Source organism: Crotalus tigris, unplaced genomic scaffold (assembly GCF_016545835.1).
Source record: "Crotalus tigris isolate CLP2741 ecotype Arizona unplaced genomic scaffold, ASM1654583v1 scf7180000018468.2839379, whole genome shotgun sequence".
Taxonomy (NCBI): domain Eukaryota; kingdom Metazoa; phylum Chordata; class Lepidosauria; order Squamata; family Viperidae; genus Crotalus; species Crotalus tigris.
Genome location: NW_024097024.1, coordinates 2,007,026 through 2,029,340, shown reverse-complemented (window position 1 = coordinate 2,029,340; position 22,315 = coordinate 2,007,026). Strand labels below are relative to the sequence as shown.

The 22,315-nt window shown below is 39.0% G+C and overlaps 1 protein-coding gene across 30 annotated transcripts in view; it reads left to right on the top strand.

Annotated features, from left to right (window-relative positions):
• Positions 1-22,315, top strand: part of ABLIM1 (actin binding LIM protein 1) — a 209,196-nt gene that overhangs the window by 77,114 nt on the left and 109,767 nt on the right. For 27 of the 30 annotated variants that reach the window (XM_039352749.1, XM_039352752.1, XM_039352744.1 and 24 more), the window contains exon 2: positions 21,397-21,531. In XM_039352749.1, the coding sequence (XP_039208683.1) occupies positions 21,397-21,531 (135 nt within the window). The other 3 variants (XM_039352753.1, XM_039352750.1, XM_039352748.1) reach the window with 3 other exon arrangements.

Below are 22,315 nucleotides of genomic sequence, written 5' to 3'. Positions count from 1 at the left end.
CATTCTTCTAGAGAGTCCTTGAGGCCACCTGGAGGTTTATCTGTGTCATTGGAGTCATCTAAGAAGTGTAAATGGGTGTGGAACCTTCTTGTAAACCAGAGTTTCTCAACCTAAGCAATTTTAAGTTTGGTAGATTCAATTCTCTGAATTCCCCATCCAGCATTCTGTGAGTTGGTCCACAGTTGAAAAACACTGCTATAGATAAGTGGTGTAGGGCTCAGCAGAAGCTCAGGAGCTAAGCAAGTTTGGATCTCATCAAGTCCTTGGATAGGGGAGCTTTTAACTCCAGGGTTTTCAGGGCAGAAAGGGCAGCTGAAATATATTGTAGAAAAAAAGGGGGTAAAACCACTTCTATATTTTTAATAACAAAAATACCTTGGCAAGTCTGTAAAAACACCAGGAATCAAGCTCCAGTTGAAGTAGAAGTTATTCTTTTCCTGCAACAGATCATAAAATTAAAGATATATAAGCACTCATGTTTTAATTGAGCATTGATTTTCTTTACAAAACTCACAATATGCTTCTTCTTACAAATGAATCAAAAGCTCCTATATCCAAACAGAAAAGTTCTACATACAAAATTTATTTATTTATGTATTTATTTATTAAAATTTATAGACCGCCCCACTCCCGCAGGACTCTGGGCGGCTTACAATAAAAACACAACATAACTTAACAAACAAACAATACAATAACATTCATCCAGGGGTCAGATTTTATAAACCCCAGGCCTGCTAGAAAAGCCAGGTCTTAAGCAGCTTGCGGAAAACCAACAGGGTGGGAGCGGTCCTAATCTCCGGGGGGAGCTGATTCCAAAACGTGGACGCCATCACAGAGAAAGCCCTCCCCCGCGGCCCCGCCAAATGGCACTGCTTGGCCGACGGGACCTGAAGGAGGCCCAGCCTGTGGGATCTAAACGGACGAAGGGAACTATGAGGTAGTAGGCGGTCTCGCAAATAGCCTGGCCCTGAGCCATATAGAGCTTTAAAGGTAATAACCAACACCTTGAATTGGACCCGGAGACCAATAGGCAACCAGCGCAGCTCACGGAGGATAGGTGTAGCGTGGGTGTACTGAGGAGCACCCACTATCACTCGCGCGGCTGCATTCTGGACCAACTATAGTCTCCGAATATTTTTCAACGGTAGCCCCATGTAGAGCGCGTTGCAGTAGTCCAGATGTGAGGTGACAAGGGCATGAGTGACTGTAAGGAGAGCCTCCCAGTCCAGGTAGGGTCGCAACTGTGCAACAGACGAACTAGTGCAAAGGTCCTCCCAGCCACAGCGGTCAAATGATGTTCCAATTTCAGCTGTGGATCAAGGAGGACACCCAAGTTGCGAACCCACTCTGAAGGGGATATATTTTCCCCTGTTAGAGTCAACACTGGACAGTTAATATGATCCTTGGGAGGCAACATCCAAAGCCACTTGGTCTTGTCAGGATTGAGTCTGAGTCTGTTAACCCCCATCCAGACCCTCACGCCTTCAAGGCAACGGCCCATCACATCAGCTGCTTCACTGAGAGAGCTCGGGGAAGAGATATATAGCTGGGTATCATCAGCATACTGATGAAACCTCACCCCGTGCTGTCTGATGATCTTACCCAGCGGCTTCATGTAAATGTTATATAGGAGGGGGGAGAGGACCGACCCCTGCGGCACCCTGCATTCAAGGGGCCTCGGGGTTGATCTCTGCCCCCTACCAGTGCCGATTGTGGCCGGCGAGAGAGGTAGGAGGAGAACCACCGTAAAACGGTGCCTCCCACTCCCACCCCTCCAAGTCGTCACAAAAGGATACCATGATCGATGGTATCAAAAGCCGCTGAGAGGTCAAGTAGCACCAAGACAGAGGAATAACCCGTTTCGGGCCCGCCAGAGATCATCCATCAGCGTGACCAAAGCAGTTTCTGTGCTGAAATCGGGCCTCAAGCCAGATTGAAAAGGGTCTAGGTAATCCGCTTCATCCAGAGACCGTCGGAGCTGGAGCGCCACCACTCTCTCTACAATCTTCCCCACAAAGGGGAGATTGGAGACTGGGCTGAAGTTGTTTAAATCAGCCGGGTCCAGGGTGGGCTTCTTGAGAAGGGCCTCACAACTGCTTCCTTCAAGGGTTGCAGGAAAGACCCCTCCCTCAACAAAGCATTGATCAACATCTGGAGCCAGCCTCGTGTCACCTCCTTGGCGGCCGAGACCAACCAGGAAGGACACGGGTCCAATAAACAAGTGGAAGCGCTCATCGCTCCCACCACTCTGTCAACATCCTCAGCGGTCACAGACTCAAATTCATCCCATAAAACCAAGCTAAGACCTGCCCCAGTCATCTCAGAAGGCCCTGCCCAATCGGAGTCTAGGTCTATCCGAATCCGAGCGATTTTGTCTGATAGAAACTGCACAAATTTTTCCACCCTACCCTGTAAGGGCTCCCCGGCTTCCCAAATGTTAAGTAGGGAACGGGTCACCCTAAACAGGGCGGCAGGGCGAGATTCTGCAGATGCAATAAGTGCGGAAAAATGCAAACATTTTGCCGCTCGTATTGCCACTAAATAAGTCCTAATATAGGCTCTTAAAAGTGTCCGGTCGGGTTCGGAGTTACTAGCCCTCCAGCGTCGCTCTAGATGTCTCTTCTGACGCTTCATCTGCCGTAGCTCCTCGGTAAACCAAGGTGCCCTCCGGGATCCACAATGACAGAGAGGTCGCAAAGGCGCGATCCGGTCTAACGCCCCTGATGCTGCCTTATTCCAAGCAGCAACCAAGGACTCAGCCGGTTCGTGGAGGAGAGAATCAGGAAAACCCCCAAGCGCTATTCCGAACCCCTCCGGGTCCATTAACCGCCTGGGGCGGAACCACCTAATCAGTTCCGCCTCCCTGCGGTGGGGGAGTAGGACCGAGAAATCTAACCTCACCAAGAAGTGATCCGACCATGACAAGGGAGAAGTAACTATACCCCTTAAATCGAAATCACGTTTCCACTGCCCCGAGAGGAATACCAAGTTGAGCGTGTCTCCTCCCCTGTGGGTCAGACCCTGAATTATCTGGGTCAGGTCCATGGTTGTCATGGAAGCCATGAACTCCTGAGCCGCACGGAGGATTCGCCGAGTGACGGCAGGTTGAAATCCCCAGCACCATAAGCCTGGGGAATTCCACCATCAACCCGGCTACCCCCTCCAGCAGCTCAGGCAGGGCTGTTGTCACATAGCTGGGAGGCAGGTATGTCAGCAATAAGCCCAACTGAACCCTTGAATCCAACCTCAAGAGAAGGGACTCACACCCAACAACTTCTGGGGCAGGGATCCTGCGAGGTCTCAAGGATTCTCGGACAAGAATCACCACTCCCCCACCCCTTCCCTGGAATCGCGGTTGGTGCATTATCTGAAACCTGTCTGGGCACATCTCCGAGAGAGGAACACCTCCCTCTTGGCCCAGCCCGGTCTCAGTGATACATGCCAGGTCGGCCTCCTCATCCAGTATCAGGTCCCGGATGAGGGGAGCTTTATTAATAACCGACCTGGCATTAAGAAGCAGCAACCTGAGGCCAGGGTCCTGAACACCCCACTCTCCAGGTATTGGAGAAGAGTCCAAGGGGCCGGAACAGGTAATTGCTTTAACGCAGCGAGTCTTTGTTCCCCGAAGATGGCCCACCCCTTGGCTCCCGCTATATCTACCTCTCCCTACGATAACTGGGATGTTCCGGCCCACCTCCACCCCCGAAAACTCCCCACCCATCCCGCAGGTCTCCCTCCCACCATCCCCCCCTCCCGGCAGTCCACATCTCACATTCATATCGAGCCGGGAAGTAATGTTGGAATACTCATAAATAAAAGTCATAACTAATGAGACTCATCAGATCCTTCTATTCCCCACCATTAAATCAGAACTGAAGAAACTTCTTGGATGAGAAATGAAATGTTTTTAAGGAAAAAAACCAAGAAAGTCCAGTTGCCTTTTGAAAAGCACGTTTGGGACAACCATGACTGGATGATTGAGAATCTCCGTGGACAATGATTATCCATAAGATATTGGATTGTGCCGAGATGTACAAGCTTACCTTAGAAATGAAAGACAAGGAACAAACAGAATTTTATGAGATATGGAATAAGTGGTACAATTGGTTAGAACAGAGAAATAAAAATGTATAAGAATAAAGGTAAATAACTGTAAATAACTGTAAGAGATATATGACACAGTACTGTTAAAGAAAAATGTATTTCGTTTTTGTAAAGTGAAAAAGGAAAAATAAAAATTAAGAAAAAGAGAGAGTCTCCATGGATAGATCCTGACATTCTCTTCTTTTGTAAAACGCAATCATAGAGGCAGTCATGTTTATGTCTGGCTGGTTTCCTTACTATACTTAAAAATGAGTTAGAGATTACATGCAAATTTGGTATTAGAGAAAAAGATATTGTACCCAGGCAACACTGCTCTGGTCCCCTGCACTTGGGTTTTCCATACATACATACATCTAATCTTGGACTTTCCCCATCAGTTTTATTTTAGCTATTATTCTGCAGTACTTTTATCATGTAGTAAGGGACTCTTTCTTGGAGCTGAATGTCACAAATCTAATAAATTTCTTTTCATTTGTAAGTTAGGTGGATAGTACAGTCTCATTTGCTCATCTCTCCAGCTAACAGCTATAGAGAATGGCTGAAACAGGAAAAGAGATGAAACATAACAGTGTTAATTCTAATCACATGTGAAAAAGGGGACATGGCCATTTGATGACCTAATGTTCCAGTCTGCAGCAGTTGCTCTTACACATCAGAAGCTTTTGGAATGGAAAATAATTTCAACTGAGGGAAACATTTCAAACAAGAACACCGCAAACAAGACTGTTTTTTTAATGTACAAGAATAGGAGGGAGGATATAGAAGGGAATACTGTGGCAGTTTGGGAAAGTATGTTAACAAAAATCAAGTAATAGACGTCTTTCAAAGCTTAGAATACAACAAACATGTAAATGACTAACCAAAGTGGCAAATAACAGTGGTCCTATTTGTGTGTAAGAGTAAACTATGGCTAATTATTATGTATTCCTTATAAAATGCTCAGGACAAATTAGAAGTCTTTATTTCAGTTAAGAATTCATTAAATGTTCAGTACTATCACCGAACTAAGAAAACTACAGTTAGTTAATATGATCCAACTTCATGTAAGATGCCTAATCATAGTTAAGATTAACCACAATTGATGGGGTTCAACATTAAACCTTTCAGTTTAAATTGAAAGCAAAAATCTAAAACCATTACTAAAGAGAGAAGGAAAGGATGGCTAGTCCGGAACTTTTGCACTTCTGGGGGGTCCTGGATGCAGCATTGATGCTAGACAGTTGGGTATATCATCTCAAAGGGAACCTTTATTAGCTTCAGTTAACAAACCAACTGTGTCCTTACTTTGAGGAGAAGGACCTGGCTTCAATGTTACCTCAGAGTTGGATTCTTATAATGTCCTCTTCAGTCATGGCTCCTGAAAGTACCTAGTTTAGAATGCAAGTAGCAAGCTAATAAGTGATACCTTTTGAAACACTCTGTACATCTTGTTCTGGATCAGCTCTACTGATTGCCTATTATCTTCAATATCAAAGTGTAAACATTGATATGCAGTGTCTTAGCTTAGAATCCGACAACTTGCAAGTCTTCTATTTCTATATAGTCCAGTTCACATCACCAAAGAGTGCCTTTTCAGGATCCCACTGCATGTATATTCAACAGCTACACCAAGTTTTCTCTTTAGCTGAGCCCATGTTATGAAACAAGATATCAGAATTAAAACAGGTTTCTTCTTTATCATACTCTAAGATGGGAGTCAAAACTTATTTGTCTTCTCATGTCTTTTAATTGTCTGAATTTAAATTGCTTTAATTGCTTTTATGTGATCCTTGTTTTATAACATTGCTTTAATCATATTCCAGGATTCATTTTTCTATTGTATCTTGTTTTATTTGTTTTTTCTGGGTGGGCAGCATATATCTGTAAATACTTTAAATAGAATAAATAATAAATTAGCCATTGTTGATTGCTATATTTAAGGCTGGTCGGTATTCGAAGTGCAAAACATTATCAACCTATTATCATGCTGTGAGGCCCTAGAACTATTTTTAGCAATTTAATCAGCCACAAGAATTGGAATGTCAGTTCTTTGGGGCTGTGATTCTGTTACTTACTATGAGTGACTGTAGAAACTCAATTGCTGGTTTAAGAAATAATACCAACATTTACTTATGCATGTTTCCCTCCTGACTCATCTTTGTCAATTGCAGAATTAGATGAATGAAGAAAGAAACAAGTCCAGATGGCTTTATCTTTGTCATACCTAGTACTATGTATTTTTTTAAAAAAAGAAATACAACAATCATGAAAATATTTGCAGCAAATAAAATTTAACAATGATTGTACATTCTCAGCTTTCTGAAATGTACTAACCATCTGTCTCTCTATCAAACAAATGGCTTTGATCATTTACCAGATGACTGTAGTGCCAGAATTCAAGCTTTTTGGGGAAAATGTTGTGAATACCATGAGAATTCCCCATACATTTTTTGAAAGCCCTTTATCACCAGAGTTGGTGATAATCATCTCTTAAAGCAATGAAAAAAGATGCAGCTGCTTTAAGAAGACTGTCTTGGATTATATTTCCATTGCATTAAAATTGATAGACTACTTTATCTGGACAAACAAAAAAGATTGTTTGTACCTTTGTACAGGGAACAACTTGCTTCCAGAAGTTGTGACTGCTCCAACACTGGAAGTTTTTAAGAAGAGATTGGACAACCATTTGTCTAAAATGGTATAGGGCAATGGTGGCGAACCTATAGCACGCGTACCAAAGGCGGCACTCAGAGCCCTCTCTGTGGGCACATGCGCCATGCCCCGGAGATGGCAACCATCCCTCTTCAACCAGGTGCCCGCTAACTCACCAAGGTCCCACATAGCCGGATGCATCCCAGCACCCATGCACTCACTGGCCTCTGTGCAGCAGCTGATGGTGTCAGGCAGCAGCCGCCCCGGCCCCTGCCTCACCTTGCCCTGTGACAATGGCACCCCCACCCTGCTTTGCCTCGCCCAGCAGGACAAGCCTCCTGCCCACCGCCCCACCTGCCAGAGACCCCCTGGATCTCCCCCAACCCTGGCTGGCCCCCACAGGCATCCCTCCCCATGAGCAACATCGAGGTGATCACGCCCACCTTGGCCACACCCACCCAGTCTGCCATGACCACCACAGCCACACCCACCCAGTGGGCCATGCCCACCTGGCACCCGGCATTATATGTGGGTTTTGGGTTGCAGTTTGGGCACTCGGCCTCTAAAAGGTTCGCCATCACTGGTATAGGGCAGGCATGTCAAACTGCCAGCCCACGGGCTGGATGCGTCACGCCGAAACCGTGCCCACCCCATTGCTGGCAATGGGGGAAAAGTCCCGATACATTGCGCGACATCACGTGACGTCACAAGTTTGACGTGCCTGGTATAGGGTTTCCTGCGTGAACAGGAGGTTGAACTAGAAAACCTCCAAGGTCCCTTCCAACTCTGTTATTCTGTTACCTTACTTGGAGATGTAATCTTCAGCATTGGGAGGATGAATGTACAGCCTCAACTCCTGATCTACAGAGTTGAAGTTTTTAATAATTTACCAATGAATCACTTACTGACATAAATTAGCTGTGAAAGACTACAGTGAATCTACAGCTACCATTAATTGAAACGCTTATATGGAACTTTTATTTTTATATATGCATCCATGGTTATGCCTGTATATTTTTGTTATTCATTTTCTTTTAGTTATATTCTATTTGCATAGCTTTTCGTATTTTTTTTTCTGTTTTGTATTTAATGAAAGGAAAAAAAAGGTACCAAGATTCTTGGCATGCCTTGCGTATTTGGTAACAGCTTTTCTTCTCTCTTAGTTTGACTGCAGGAACGCTCAATAAGAACACACGCATGCTCACTCTAATATAAATCTCTCTTGTCCCTGTTGTCACTAGAAGCAGTTCCTGTGACATTTCTGAAATCTTATCACTTGAGGGAGTCCTAGCTTACCAGCTCTTTTGCAACTTGCCAGAAGGTAATGCCAAGGAATGGAGTAGAGATGGTGAAATTTCTCCTTCCTTACTCAGTGGCTGTTGCTGGGTTCTTTCCCTCCCATTCAGAGGGAGCAGAGTTCACGCTCTGGGAATGAAGTGTTGTTAGGACAAATAAAACAGACGCAGAAGGGAAAAGCAAAGAGGTGAGAGTTAGAAAGAGAAAGAGAAAGACGACACCAAGCAATTTGATTACATCAGATCTGGTGGGAGAAATAATACATAGCTCTCTGGAAAACCAGCCTTCTGGGTATTTGTTTTGTTCATTGCTGCTGAAAAGAAGGAACGTGTGCATAACATATATATATATGTCCGTATTTGAGAAACATTTCAGTTGAACTTCTGCCTTTCTGCCGCTGCTGACCTTTTTTCTGTCATGGTAAAAGAAAAAGGTAATTGATTTATATGTACCTTACAGGTTTAGACTGAAAGAGTTTGGGAAAATAAGGGGAGAGAGGCATTCAGAATTGTTTTCCATGGTTACTTTTTATCTATTTTGTTGTTGTTGTTGTTGTTGATGTTGATGTGTAGAATGACTAAAAGGAATCTTCTGGGCAATCATTTTTTTTGAATTAAAGGTGCTATTCCTGGGGTCTGTTCCCAAGGTTACTGTGAAAGTACTTAGTGAGGAATCTGTTTAGGGAAAACCTTGAGACTGATTGAAATGCAGTACAGTTTCAGTTTGGAAGCTGCCTATCTTAAGTGTCCTAACTTGAAATTTTACTAGAAAAGCAGTGAGGAAGAAGAATTTTAAGCATGCTAAGATTCACAGCCTAACAGTGTATATACCTTGAGAGTTCTTTTGTACATTGAAGCACTGTTGAAATAGGTGATGCTAGTCTGAAGCAACTGTTTTAATCTAGTCACTTTTTAGATTTCTCTTTAGATTTATAGAAGAAAAATTCAGAGGACTCCCCTATTTTGGAAAAAAGAAAGATTGTCTGTTTCCAGAAATAATAAACACAGGGCTGAGAATAGAATCATAGTTGTTTATATAGTCTCTCTTTTTGTTTTTTGTTTGTATGTAAGTGTATGTTTGGATATGTGTGTCCCCTGCATCTAAGAAAAGTTAATGTCCATATTGTTCTTGTACTTGATACAAGGGAGGTATCTAAACATCATGATGATTAAGTACCTAAAGCCTATTTTTGATGATAAGAGTTTTAAAATACATATTTATTTAAAAAAAATCAGGGAACCAGTCTGACAAATCTGTTTCTGTGGTAGAAATAAGCACGAAAGCTTCTATTCCCTATTATATGAATAAAAATAATAATGCATAATGGCTAAAGAGATTATACCTAGGATACTCAGAGTCAATACAGCCCTCAGCCACCAAATCTCACTGGGTTACTTTGGGCCCGTCAATGTCCCACAGCCCAAACCGCCTTAAAAGGTTGTTGTTGCAGGGAAAAATGGAAGAACTTCTGTGTTTGCTGTTTGATATAATTCTAAATGAACAAAACAAGTGATTTTTGAATGTAACATATAAAATGAAATAATTCAATTTTGCAGTTCTGATGGATAACCGATAGAAATAAAGTGGAGATATGTCTGCATTGAACTTTTATTATGGGAAATGTTGCAGAATTCTAGTTTGTCAGGCTTGCTTTAGAAGTACTGGAATTCTTCCAATAAAATGCTGGCAACTTCAGTTCAGCCTAGTTTATGATTTTGTCAAAAAAGGTTCCTACTCAGTGAAGAAGGTTTTTTTTCTGAATAACCAGTTATTCAGGAAAAAAAACCTTCACCGAGTAATAATCTTTCTTGTAAGAAAACATTTAAGTTTGGCTCTAGGGGATTTTTTTCCTTTTTTTTTCTTTTTTTTCTTATTTTAGACCAACAAAACAAAACAAAACACAACAAACATTACACACATACACACGTAATATATCCTTTTTTGTTAACAGCAGTTTGTAACAGTACTCTTCTATTCTTTACATTTCCCCCCTCTTTCTTCTTTGAAATATTTGTCCTTATTGCCGGCTCTAGGGGATAGTCAATATCAAAAAGTGTGTGCTCACTGTTTCCTATAAAACTCCTTTTGGCACTTCTAAATTTAGAACAGAACAGTCCCCCCCCCCAAAACCTTCCTAAATGGAAAATAGGTGGTAGGGGTTGAATCTACAAACAGTTGTATGCAAAGCGTTTGTTCTTCCTGTGAGGCATGGTATTTGAGTCTTGTTAATATCAGAAAAACAAGAGAGCAGCCGAAACATTCATCTTACTGCCAAGAATTAGTGATGATTAGAAATGGCTTTAGTATTGAATGTTCCATAGAAGCGGTTGCTTTTTCCCAACTGCAGACACCACACTTGAGCCATAGACTACACCCACTGACATTCTGTCCCACACAAAGGTTGTGCTGCTGTGGAAAATCACTTAGGTATAGCCTCTGTAGAATTCAGCAAACACACCCTAATATTGCATATTAGAATTTCATTTAAGGAATAGATTGCTTTCTATGTTCTTGCTTCTGTTACCTAGGTGCAGCTCCATTCATTCTGAACATTCTGGAAGAATTAATTATGTAAATTAATTGGGCAGTCATAAAACTGCAAGTTTCATTTTAATAAAATAAATGTTAAGTACCTTGACATAGTGAAATGGAAATCAAATATACTGTATATTGATCTGATACCGTTGTTTCATTTCTTCTCACATGAATCTTATTCATTGAGAAGTATGTACAGTAGATGTTCCAAATTTGTCTAAACTCTCCTTTCTAGATGTGTCATTTCCCCCTTACATATAAGGAGAGGCAATGAAAAACAGAATCAGATTATGTGTACTCATCTATTTCTATCTGTGGTTTGAACATTCACCCATCAATTAGAATTAGAAACCTCGTGTGACACAGTATGTTCATGGACATTCCTGCAAATTGGCATTCTCTATTAACATCACTTGTTTAGTGGAAGTCAACAGTTTGAGTTGTCTGGTTGACGAGCGAATATTAAATTGTCATAATAACTTGAGTTTGCTTTACTGAAAAAGCTAGCCAATGTATAAAGCATGTGTGAACCTTAATTCTAAATTCTACAGCAATTTTGTTTTGGAGAAGGGCATCCATCTTGTAAATGTATCATGATTTATAAGTAGACCCTGTTTCATAATACGTTGATGCTTGTGTTTGTTATTTCATAATGTCACCAATGCTGTGGCATTTTGTAGAGAACATTTCTTCATTTGTATAATAAATGAATTTAATTAGCTTTGACTTTTATGGTGGTATCTTAAAGCCCAACTGGAATTATGAACAAGAACCATATTATATAATGTTATGCAGTCGACTTCTAAGATTCAAATTCCCTAACTTTCCCTGGCTTTTCTTCTTTTTCTTTGTCCATTGGCCCATATCTAATACTGCTATTCTTGCATTTGCTTCTCGCACCATCAACATAACACACAATTTAACAATGTCCTGTTAGGAATAAATGTGTTATTTCCAAACAAGCCCTCTAGTATTTCCCTGACAGCACAAGTTAGCACCTGTGATGTGTATTAATGCATATATACTGAAGTATTTTGAAAATACACATCCATATAAAATTCAGGAAATGATTGCATATTTTATGTAGATGTCTTTAGCCGAGTTTGTCTTCTATCAAATAATTTCTGCACTGCATAATATTGTTGAAAAAATAATTACTGTGAATAAAGTAGGATTATATTTATAACTGGTTCTAGTTCTTCCTGAATTATAGAAGAATTTAAGAGACATTATAAATAATGAGGTAACATAATAAATTCAAGTTTATTTTCAAAAGATATGAGCAACTTCAGAAACAAAGCATAACATAAAAAGAACAACAGATTGAAAAAGATGACAGGCCAGAGTATTTCTTTCATATTCATTTTTTAAACCTTTGTCATCTAAATTTAAGATTTTTTTTGTGTTTGTGGAATATTCAGACTAATCAGAAAGCTGACATTCTTCAGAGGTTTATCATACTTAAATAATAACATAGAGAAGAAAAGCAAAGAAAGCTGAGCTTCCCTAAGATGCTGATCCCCATTCCTATAACAAATACACAGGATCGTAATTAGGAGCTGAGCTCAGATATTTTTTTTCCCTTGGGGGCATCATTGGATTCTGGTCTATTGTGGACTTTACCAAATTATTTGTTCAACACTTAAATCAATTAGTATAAACATTTGCATTTGTTAGGATGGTGACACTAATGTGTGTGATACAGAGGAATATGGAGATTGTCTTAAAGAAGAATTCAACAGCATCAGATAATATCAGCTCAACCCTTAAAGGATGAGGGAATGAAAAAGAAACTTAAGACTGTCCAGTTTTGAGGTTCCTTGTTATAAGAAGAGGAGAGATGCTCTCAGGCTATATGTACCCTCCAACAATAGAGTAGACTTCTAGTATGTGTTTTATGTGTTGATACTTTATTTATTTATGTTCTTCAATAAACGATTTGTACATCCACTGTGTCCCTTTATATGACATCATGAAAAAAAAAATAAAGTACATTAAAGCTGTATTGTGGACTACGTTAAGGTATTCAGATCTTGAATATGTAGAGAAGATGCTAACTGTGCCATTTGGTTGAAAATTAATTTCAGGTATAACTAGACCAGGTTGTGTTATGTGGTTTAGGGCAATGAAGCCAACGTTTTCTGAAGCAGGATATATCTTTATTCCAAACATACCTTTTATTACCACATATTGGTACAGTAGTGGACTTGTGATTGCAGCTCTCTCTAGGTCACTCTTGAGTAGGAATGCCGAGTCCTGTGTCTGAAGACCAGTGTTGTAAGGCTGCATTCTGGAAGGTGTTTAATCTTCTCTTAGAATCATTTTCAGAATGCCTGGCAAATAAATTGGATGTGGCTATGATTATCTAAACAGAGGTTTTGAAAAAAAAACAGCTCTCTACTATAAAATATGAGCCTCACCTTTTCTTCTGCCTGGGTCATTTTTAAGCTTTATCACTATATCTGGGGAAAACTGCCTGCCGTCCTCCATGTGAAATGCTGATCTTAGCAGATAAATGTACTCTAGACATGTTTGGATCATCAGCATTTTCTCGCCCAGATTATTGCTTACAGCACTGATAAAAGTGAGTGAAGTATTAATATTTGTGTGTCCAATCACACTTGGCTAATAAAGAATATTCTATTCTATATTGTTACAGTTGAAGATTAAAATCCCATCTTTTATTCCAATTTTCTGGTGAATAATGGCAAAGCTAGGAGCAATAACCTCATTGTCCTTGTCACTTCATTATCTTCTGAAGGCAATAGTGACCTTTGTACAAAGAGTTCAGTAAGTAGGCAATGTACAGATTATTGTTAATTAAAAAGAAATATATAAATTAAAATGATGTCCAGAAGAAAGAGTACTGGTCATTGTCTTAGAATGTAAGTTTCTCAGATCATTCTTGGGGGACAAAAGAAAAAAATGAAGTCAACTTCATTGTAGCCTGTTCAGAAAGTCATTTTCTGAAATGGCTGGCTTCCTCCAAAAGTGCATGTTACACCTTCTCTTCTTACATCCTACAGAATGTTTTAAACAATTTTTATTCCTACATGTTTTGGGCTGATATTAATTGTGGGCATTTAATATGTAACAATTACAATAAATATGTAATTGTGTGTTTTAACCTGATGTTATATTCTATCATGTTAAACACAGGCTAGAACCCTTGGTTGGAGCCATCAATAGTTATTGTAAACATTCCAAAATGGGAAAAAGGTATATTATTATATAGGATTACAATCATAGGTTGTGTCCTAAAAAATTGCATGAGATGTTTAAAATCAAATCCACATTATTAGGAGTGACTAATGTGTTGTAATGTGCAACCTGTTAACTAAGTGTCAAGAAGTGGATATTATCACTTGAATGCCTTGTTTAAAATTTATAATGCATAAGGTCACTTTCATGAGTGAAACCACAATGGTGTTATTATTTCTGAGCATGGTGAGTCCCTTTTATTTTTCACTAGCTTCTCTGGAATTAGAATAAGAGTTTAGTAGTTGTTTCAGAGTGTTGTGTATCAAGCATTCAATGTTTGATACATAAAGAACATTATATTCATTTAATTAGAAGCTGTTCTAAAATAAAATCCCATCGGACGTAATAGGGATGATATTTAGTAAAATGGTAAATGATTGAATGTTAGTATAAAGTGAACAGCTATGAGAACAAAGTAGAAAACCTGATCCCCTCCATATGTTTGGAAATATAAGTCCCGTTAGCTTTGGCAATATGAAGGATTATGAAAGTTGTAGCCTCAAATGTAAAGAGTTGGTTGCTGTCTCTTTGTATTGCTTAGATTTATGGACATGCAAAACTACACTCAAATATTTTTCTGATAAAAATGACTTACTGACTTCTCCCTAGAACACTTTTCACTGTAGATGGGTGTGTGTGTGTGTGTTTGAATTCTGGTCACATTAATTTTTTTGTATCTGAGCCAATCAAGTGCTTTAATTATTATAGACTAATTTGTAAAACAAAGCAAGTTAGAGATTAATTGCAAATTATTCATCATCATGAGTGGGTAGTTATTCGAAGAAAAGCTTATAATTTTAACCATTGTCTCTATCTTAAAATCAAGTGCAGAAAAGGAATTAAATGTTGGTACAATGGTCCCACTTGCTGATGGATTGCTAAAAATTATACCATTTTATATCCTCCCTACATTTCTTCTCCATTTGAACATTCAGTTGAGAGGCTTTTGTGTCTGAGATGAAAATTGCAGTGTCCTCACAGTCAGAGGTTTTCTGGCTTCCCTGTTAATTTCATCCTCCTCAGAACTTGTGATATCTCTCAAGGCATTGCTTATAGAAATCAAGATAAATCAACTGGGGATGAAGAATATCATTGATTATCTTATGCAGAGATGTTTTGCTTGCTATAGATCAGGGGTGTCAAACTCACCACGTCACGTGACATGTAGCAAGGTATCGTGACTTTTTTCCCCTTGCTGGAGCTGTGGTGGGCGCAGCTTTCACGTGACAGATCCAGCCAGCCTGCAGGCCAGCAGTTCGACATCCCTACTATAGATGCTTCCTCTAATATGGCTTTACCTTGGTGAAAGATTGATGATAGCAACCAAGGCTTCCTAAAATAATGGAACAGGTAGTTCTTGACTTAAAGCAATTCATTTCATGATGATGGTATGGAATTACAACGGCCTTGGAAAGCATGCTTTATGACTCATATAGACTTCAACCATCACAAAACACTGTACCATCACTCCCATGGTCATGTGATCATGATCTGAGTGCTTGGCAACTCTTGATATGTCCAGTTGCGAAGTGTCTCTCAATCATGTCATTTCCATTTGCAATCTTCTCTGCCAGTTTCCCCCAAAAGCCAATAGTGCCAAGCTGTTGCCTCCTGCTAAGTGGACTCTAGCTCTGGGAGATGGCTGAAAGAGCTGCCTGCTGAGGAGAACTGAACTTCCTTGGTGGGATATAGAAATAAGCTCCATTCTTGCATCCTGCTGAAGGAGTTCCCATCTGTGCATTAAGGGGAGCTGAACTCCTTCAGCAAGCAGCTTTTTCAGGTGAGGAAGCCAAAATCCAAGAAGAAAATATCCATTTAGGCAGCATGGTAAAATAAGGACTGTGGGGTGCGTCAGGTGGGTGGAAGAGGCCCAGCATAGGCCAAGCACCAGTGTCTTTCTGTTCAGGGGCTGAAAATCCTGCATGGATTTCTCAAGGAGGGTTTTCAGCTCCTGAACAGAACCTCATATTCACTGAGGCACCCTGTGCTTCCTACCTGAGACTCCCTTTGCTTATTCCATGTGATATCTCAATCAGGAGTGCTGGGATTGTGGTTGTTGAGTGAAGTAGTCACATGATGTCTTGTTTAATGATCACTTAAAAATTCACCAAAATTCCAGTCCCAACTGTGGTTGTAAGTCAAGGATGGCAGGACAAGAAGCTCATCAGAAAGCGATTCAACCTGAAAATAAGGATGAATTTCCTCATAGTGAGAACAATTGATAAATGAAATAGCTTGCCTTCTGGAGTTGTGACTGTTGTATCACTTTCAAGAAAAGATTGGACAACCATTTGTCCAGGATGTATAAGAACGCCTGTCTCCTCTAATCCAACTTGGGTCTTGGACTGGAAAACCTTCAAGGTCCTTTCCAGCCCTATGATTCTATGATTACCTATTCCCACATGACTGATTTTTACAGCAAATTATTAAAGAGAGGATAGAGAAAAAACTTGGGTTGTAGACCAGACTGCTTAACCTGCCCCCAGAGGCACTCCCACAGTCCTTGATGACTAATCACAAGTTATATTTTCTTCCAATCTTTCTTCTTTATTAAGCCTAGCCCTTGCCTAGTAAAATTGTGGGAACTTTAAAACTTGCTGCAATCATTTCTTCTGACTCCAGTTGGCCTAATAAAAGGCATAACGTCAGTTGTGGATATCAGATATTTTTGGCTCATGCAGCTGATGTTGCTTTTTGATATCATTTCAGAATGCCTTTTTCACATTAGATTATTTGCATTCCTACCAAAGTGGAATCTGTTTCATTCAGATACAGTAAGCACAAACTGCTTACCTGGCACATTTGACTATTTAAATTGAGTCAGAGGTCAATATGACCTATGGTACATTTGATATGCTTGAAGAAAAAAAAACCCTAAGAGCTAGTTACAACAGAGAATGAACGTTAGCCAAGGATAGCAGAGCACACTTAGTAGGACAACAAAGACAGTGTTCGACTGAAGTCCTTCATTTTGATTGCATACTGAAGGACTTTTAAGTTAAAAAAAATAGAATTAAAAAGACCACATTGTGGTTAAGATGTTATTAGTAACAATAGCAGTGGTTGTGATTGATAAGAAATCATCCCCACTTCTCCTTTATTTCATAATTAATATATTCCTTTCTGCATCACATTGAAAAATTATAATTCAGCCCAATAATGACTGAAAAAGGCACGTCTAATGGGGACACATATGACCTTGTTTCTGCAGATTGTACAATTCTGGTATAAATCAAAGCATGAGAATACACTATATATGCAGCGATGTATGCACACACTATAAGGAATGGTCACACTTAATACAACTTTCCCCAGACTGGCTCCCTTCAAATTTTCATTTCAACTCCATTTATCATACTGGCTGAGAGATTTATGAGAGGTGAAATTGAACACATTTCTTGGATATCATATTGTGTTATAGCATTGTGTAGAGCAGGGTAAACTCTTACAGAGAAATTTATTTTTGTCAACATTTTGCAGTATATAAAATGGCCCTGAAAGAAGCCAAATCACTGTTGAGGATTAAATATTCTTTTTTCGTACTGTTTATACAGGTGGGAAAGTTAAGGTTAAATTTTGAGTCTGACACATTAATATTATTTTCTAACCGTTCGATACAGAATTTGTTTATTGACATAATGGTTTCTAGAAATGTGACCATTTAATTTCATTGGTCTAGCACAGTGGTTCTCAACCTGTGGGTCGGGGCCCCATTTGGGGTCGAATGACCATTTCACGGGGGTCACCAAACAAGGCTGTCCGCCATTTTTCCCCCTTTGGCCACGCCCCTGGCACCCGGTGATGTATAAGTGGTTGGGGGTCACCACAACATGGGGAACTGTATTATGGGGTCGCGGCAATAGAAAGGTTGAGAACCGCTGGTCTAGCATAAGCATTCCTGTTCTTATAGCTAAGTAATGTATTATCTCCTATTTATCCATCTTTGCAGTTTTCCTGGAAAAGTTATACATATCAAGTGAAATAATAGGACCAGTGCTATTCCTAGGGAAGAGTGGCCAATTTATGAGCAGATTTTTGAGTGTCATAAAAGACACGTGTTTTTGTATATGGTTTGTTATTACTTTACAGTACTTTTATAGTTATACACAGGACTTTTTTTCTCATAAAACGCCCAGAATGGAGTTCCGGCACCATTTTTGGATGGAACCTTGTAGGGTAGGCAAGGTGGGTTGTATGATATGTGTGAGTAGAAAAAAAAGCACTGGTTATACTATTACTGATGGGGGTTGCTTATAAGGTTGGATAGAGAAGGGAGACATCTTAGCCATGGAAGTTCACTCATCCCAATCTACTTCATAAAGTTGTTATGGATTAAAATAGGACAAGATAGTGCTATGAACACTGCTCTGAGCTCTGGAATGAAAGGCAGGTAATAAATAAATAATTTTCCTGGTTTGGGTACTTTTCACAGTGATACAAGGAGAAATAATTCTGTGCCTAGAAGCACCACACATGCTGCCTGTGCAAAGCAGAGGAATCGGTACCTGTTATGAACTTTGTATATGGTTACTGAGTTCATTGAGAGTATTGCAGAAAACCGGAATTTCCTCTTTACAGTATCAGCACCTGAGGTCATTTGTAACCATGATTGTGATAAGGCAACAATTGATCTTAAAGAGGCCCTGGCTGCTTTTAATGAACATCTTTTGAACGCACTGCTTCCTTTAAGTCTTCAGAATTCATGTTTTATTTTTGATTAGAGTCATATATGTGCAATTGTAATCCTTAAATGATTACAGCAAGGTAGGAATAATTCCAAAACATATGTTTTCAAATTATAGAATTATAGAAACATAGATTATATGAATTGGAAGGAACTTTACAGGTCATTTAATCTAAACCTTGCTCACTGCAAGAATCCACTAGATTTCTCTGAAAAGTTCAGTTGTCATTGGAAAATCTCCAGTGAATTTAATAATAATAATGATGTTGATGATGATGGTGGTGGTGGTGATGGTGATGCTGATGGAAGAGACCTTGGAGGTCTTCTAGTCCAACCCTATGCTCAGGCAGGAAACCCTATATCACTTCAGACAAATGGCTGTCCAGTCTCTTCTTAAAAGCTTCCAGTGTTGGAGGATTCACAACTTCTGGAGCCAAGTTGTTCTACTATTAATTGTTCTAACTGTCAGAAAGTTTCTCCTTAGTTCTAGGTTGCTTCTCTCCTTGATTAGTTTCAATCCATTGTTTCTTGTCCTGCCTTTAGATGCTTTGGAGAATAGTTTGGGTCCAGTATTGTTCTACTAGACCAGGGGTAGGCAACCTCGGCTCTTTTATGACTCATGGACTTCAACTCCCAGCTATGCTGACTCAGGAATTCTGGGAGTTGAAGTCCATGAGTCAAAAAAGAGCCGAGGTTGCCTACCCCTGTACTAGACTGTTCCATTACTTAAAAGCTCTCTTCCATCAGGAAATTGGTCCTAGCTTTCAATGTGAATATAATTTTTTCAATATTTCAATATTTGGGGGGGATTCTAGTGTTCAAAATGATAAGCAGGTTTATTTTTCATTGGCTTTGGGTAAAATTTAATGTGTTGAATATATGAGAGATTTAGAAATGAAAATCTCTGACAAAAATATTGGTTTTCTCCTTTCACTGTCTATGAATCCTTTCTCCTGAATGCAAAGTCATAGCTGTTATTCCAGTCAATATTTTGAATTAAGATTTTCAAATAACAGCTTCAGTTAGAAATGCACAATATGTGTAACTCTACAATTGCCAACATAAAAAAATATTGTTTGGAAGTTATTTATGATATATAATAGTAATACTATATAGACCAAAGCAGCTTTTACTTTGGAACCTTTATTTCAATCAATACATGAACTTTTTTCCAAGCACTTGAGCATCACCTCAAGATGTGGGAGGTGTGCCTCATATACTCACCAATTTTTCTTCCCATATTTTGGCCCTACACCTGAGTGGGCACATGATTAATCTGATTTGAGAACTAGTGGAAATGTCAGTATGAGTTTCTAAGCCACAAGTAGGTTCTTTAACTTTTTGTTTGTTGCTTCATGTATTTGGGTCTTGAAGTGTTTTAGAACACATCAGAATGGCATGCTTAAAAAACTTCTGACTTCTTCAGTCATGTTACTAGAGTACATCAACATCACAAAAGCTTAGAATCTAAGCAACTAAGATTAGCCAGGTATGTAGCAAGTTCTACATATTGGAATTTCCACAAAAATGGATTCTGAGTGAATAAAGTTACTTTTAATAGCTTGGTCTTGTACTTTTATACCCCCATTTACCCTTTTGTACTGTATAAATAATGTGTCACCACTGCTACAAGTTATTGTCATCATGTTTTTTGGGAAGAGCCAATATCCAGTCCTTAAGTTTCAGAAATAAAACTTTTTATTTAGAGATAGGACAGCTCATTGAAGGCTATGTTATACCAAAGTTTTTTTTAGAAATAATTATCTAATTGAAATATTAGTAGGCATTTCTTAGAGTCTTCAGTATTTAACATGGATTAAATAACAGAGGACTATAAATAGAATCTAAAAATGACTAGTTGGAGGATGAAAAGAGATCATTTCGTATTCCTAGCAATTATGTTCTAGTCATTTCTTTAAAAAAATAGAGCATTATTATTTATTTCTTGTTCTGTATAAAGTGCTATAAAATATTCTGTCAACATGAAATTCTTTAAAAAATAGAACCAAAAAATAGAACAAAAAATTGAGAAAAACTCATTTCAAAAAAGTTATACATTGATTTGCATTTTAATGAGTTAAATAAGTATTTGATCCCCTATCAGTAAGATTTCTGGCTACCAGGTGTCTTTTATACAGGTAATGAGCTGAGATTAGGAGCACTCTCTTAAAGGGAGTGCTTCTGATCTCAGCTTGTTACCTGTATAAAAGACACCTGTCCACAGAAGCAATCAATCAGTCAGATTCCAAACTCTCTACCATGGCCAAGACCATTAAAATTATAGACTGATCATTTCTTTATCAGTGAGCAAATGTACAAAATCAGCAGGGGATCAAATAACTTTTTCTCTCACTGTATATAAATCACATAATATTAAAAGTTTGTGATCTTGTGGGGCCACATTACTAGCTGTCCAGGATTGCATGTGGGCCACAGGCCATGGGTTGGACAAGCCTTTGCTAGAGCATAAAAAGTCAGCTCTTATGGATGCTCGCAGAGAGTGGGCACTGTAGAAGCCAGAAGTGAGTAGGACTACAGACAACAGTTAATGGCTGCCCTTTCTATCTGTTTCTCTCTACATCTCCTTATCTCCACCTATAATTCAGAAGTAATCTCATGCAGAAGGCTTTTAAAATTAGATTGAAGGTTATGTACAGGTTGTTTAATGTCACAGAAAATGTAATTTTCCAAGCCCAATTGATAGGATTTTATGGTTTGGTCTGGTAGAAGAAAGTGATTTTGGAATATCACACAATATGATTTTCATTGCTCTCCAAACAGCATTATAGAGTATTTGTTGTTTTTTAAAATATGTTTTATTTTGACGATCATTTATAAAAAGTAGAAAAATGTGTACATTTAATATACAAAATTTGTTTTTCCAGTGGCCCATCCTCAGGAGCCTCATCACCCCACAGAGAAGCCTGTCATTCACTGCCACAAATGTGGGGAGCAATGTAAAGGAGAAGTGCTTCGAGTCCAGGCCAAACATTTTCACATCAAATGCTTTACCTGCAAAGGTACTGTAATTTCATTTTATTGCTAGCCACTCAGGCAATCAAACTATCCATATTTCTTTACTCAGAAGAAATTGGCTGGATCCCTTTTATGGGCCTGTTATTGGGTTTAGACCCATGAAGAAGGAAATAGAGAATGAACATTACTTAAATGTACAAACAAAAGTATTCCTTATATTTGTGTCTTTGATATGTATATATGTATTTATGAATGAATGAATGGCCACTCATAGTCACATGATGTTGATTGAGCAGCCATATATATGCTATAATGATAATATTAATACAAAAATTAATTTCAGCAATTTTCAGATATTTCCATTTTTGAAACTTTAGAGTTTACATTAACTGATTAACAAATATAAGGGCTTTCAAAAAATGTTATAGCGTGGGACCTTGTAAAAAATACTGCTTGGACCATTAAAGCATATTTAAGTATAAAACATATTTTCCAGGCTGGCAATTGGAAAAGTTGTGGTTTGAATCTAGCTGGTTTGTCTGTGCTCCCTTCATGTTATAAAATACCTTTTTCAAAAATAGCTTTAATAACCACATACAAACACTCACACCGGTGTGTGTGTGTGCGTGCGTGTGTGCGTGTAAACGTAACTAATATATAGAAGAAGCAAATTTGTCCAAATGTATTAAAAGTCTTATTTGCCCCCTTTTGAAAAATGGTTAATTCAAAGACTTCAAAGAGCACACGTCAGCAGTCCAATGGAATATAAAACAACAGCACTTAGACTTATACACCGCTTCATAGTGCTTTACAGAGCTTTTTAAGCGG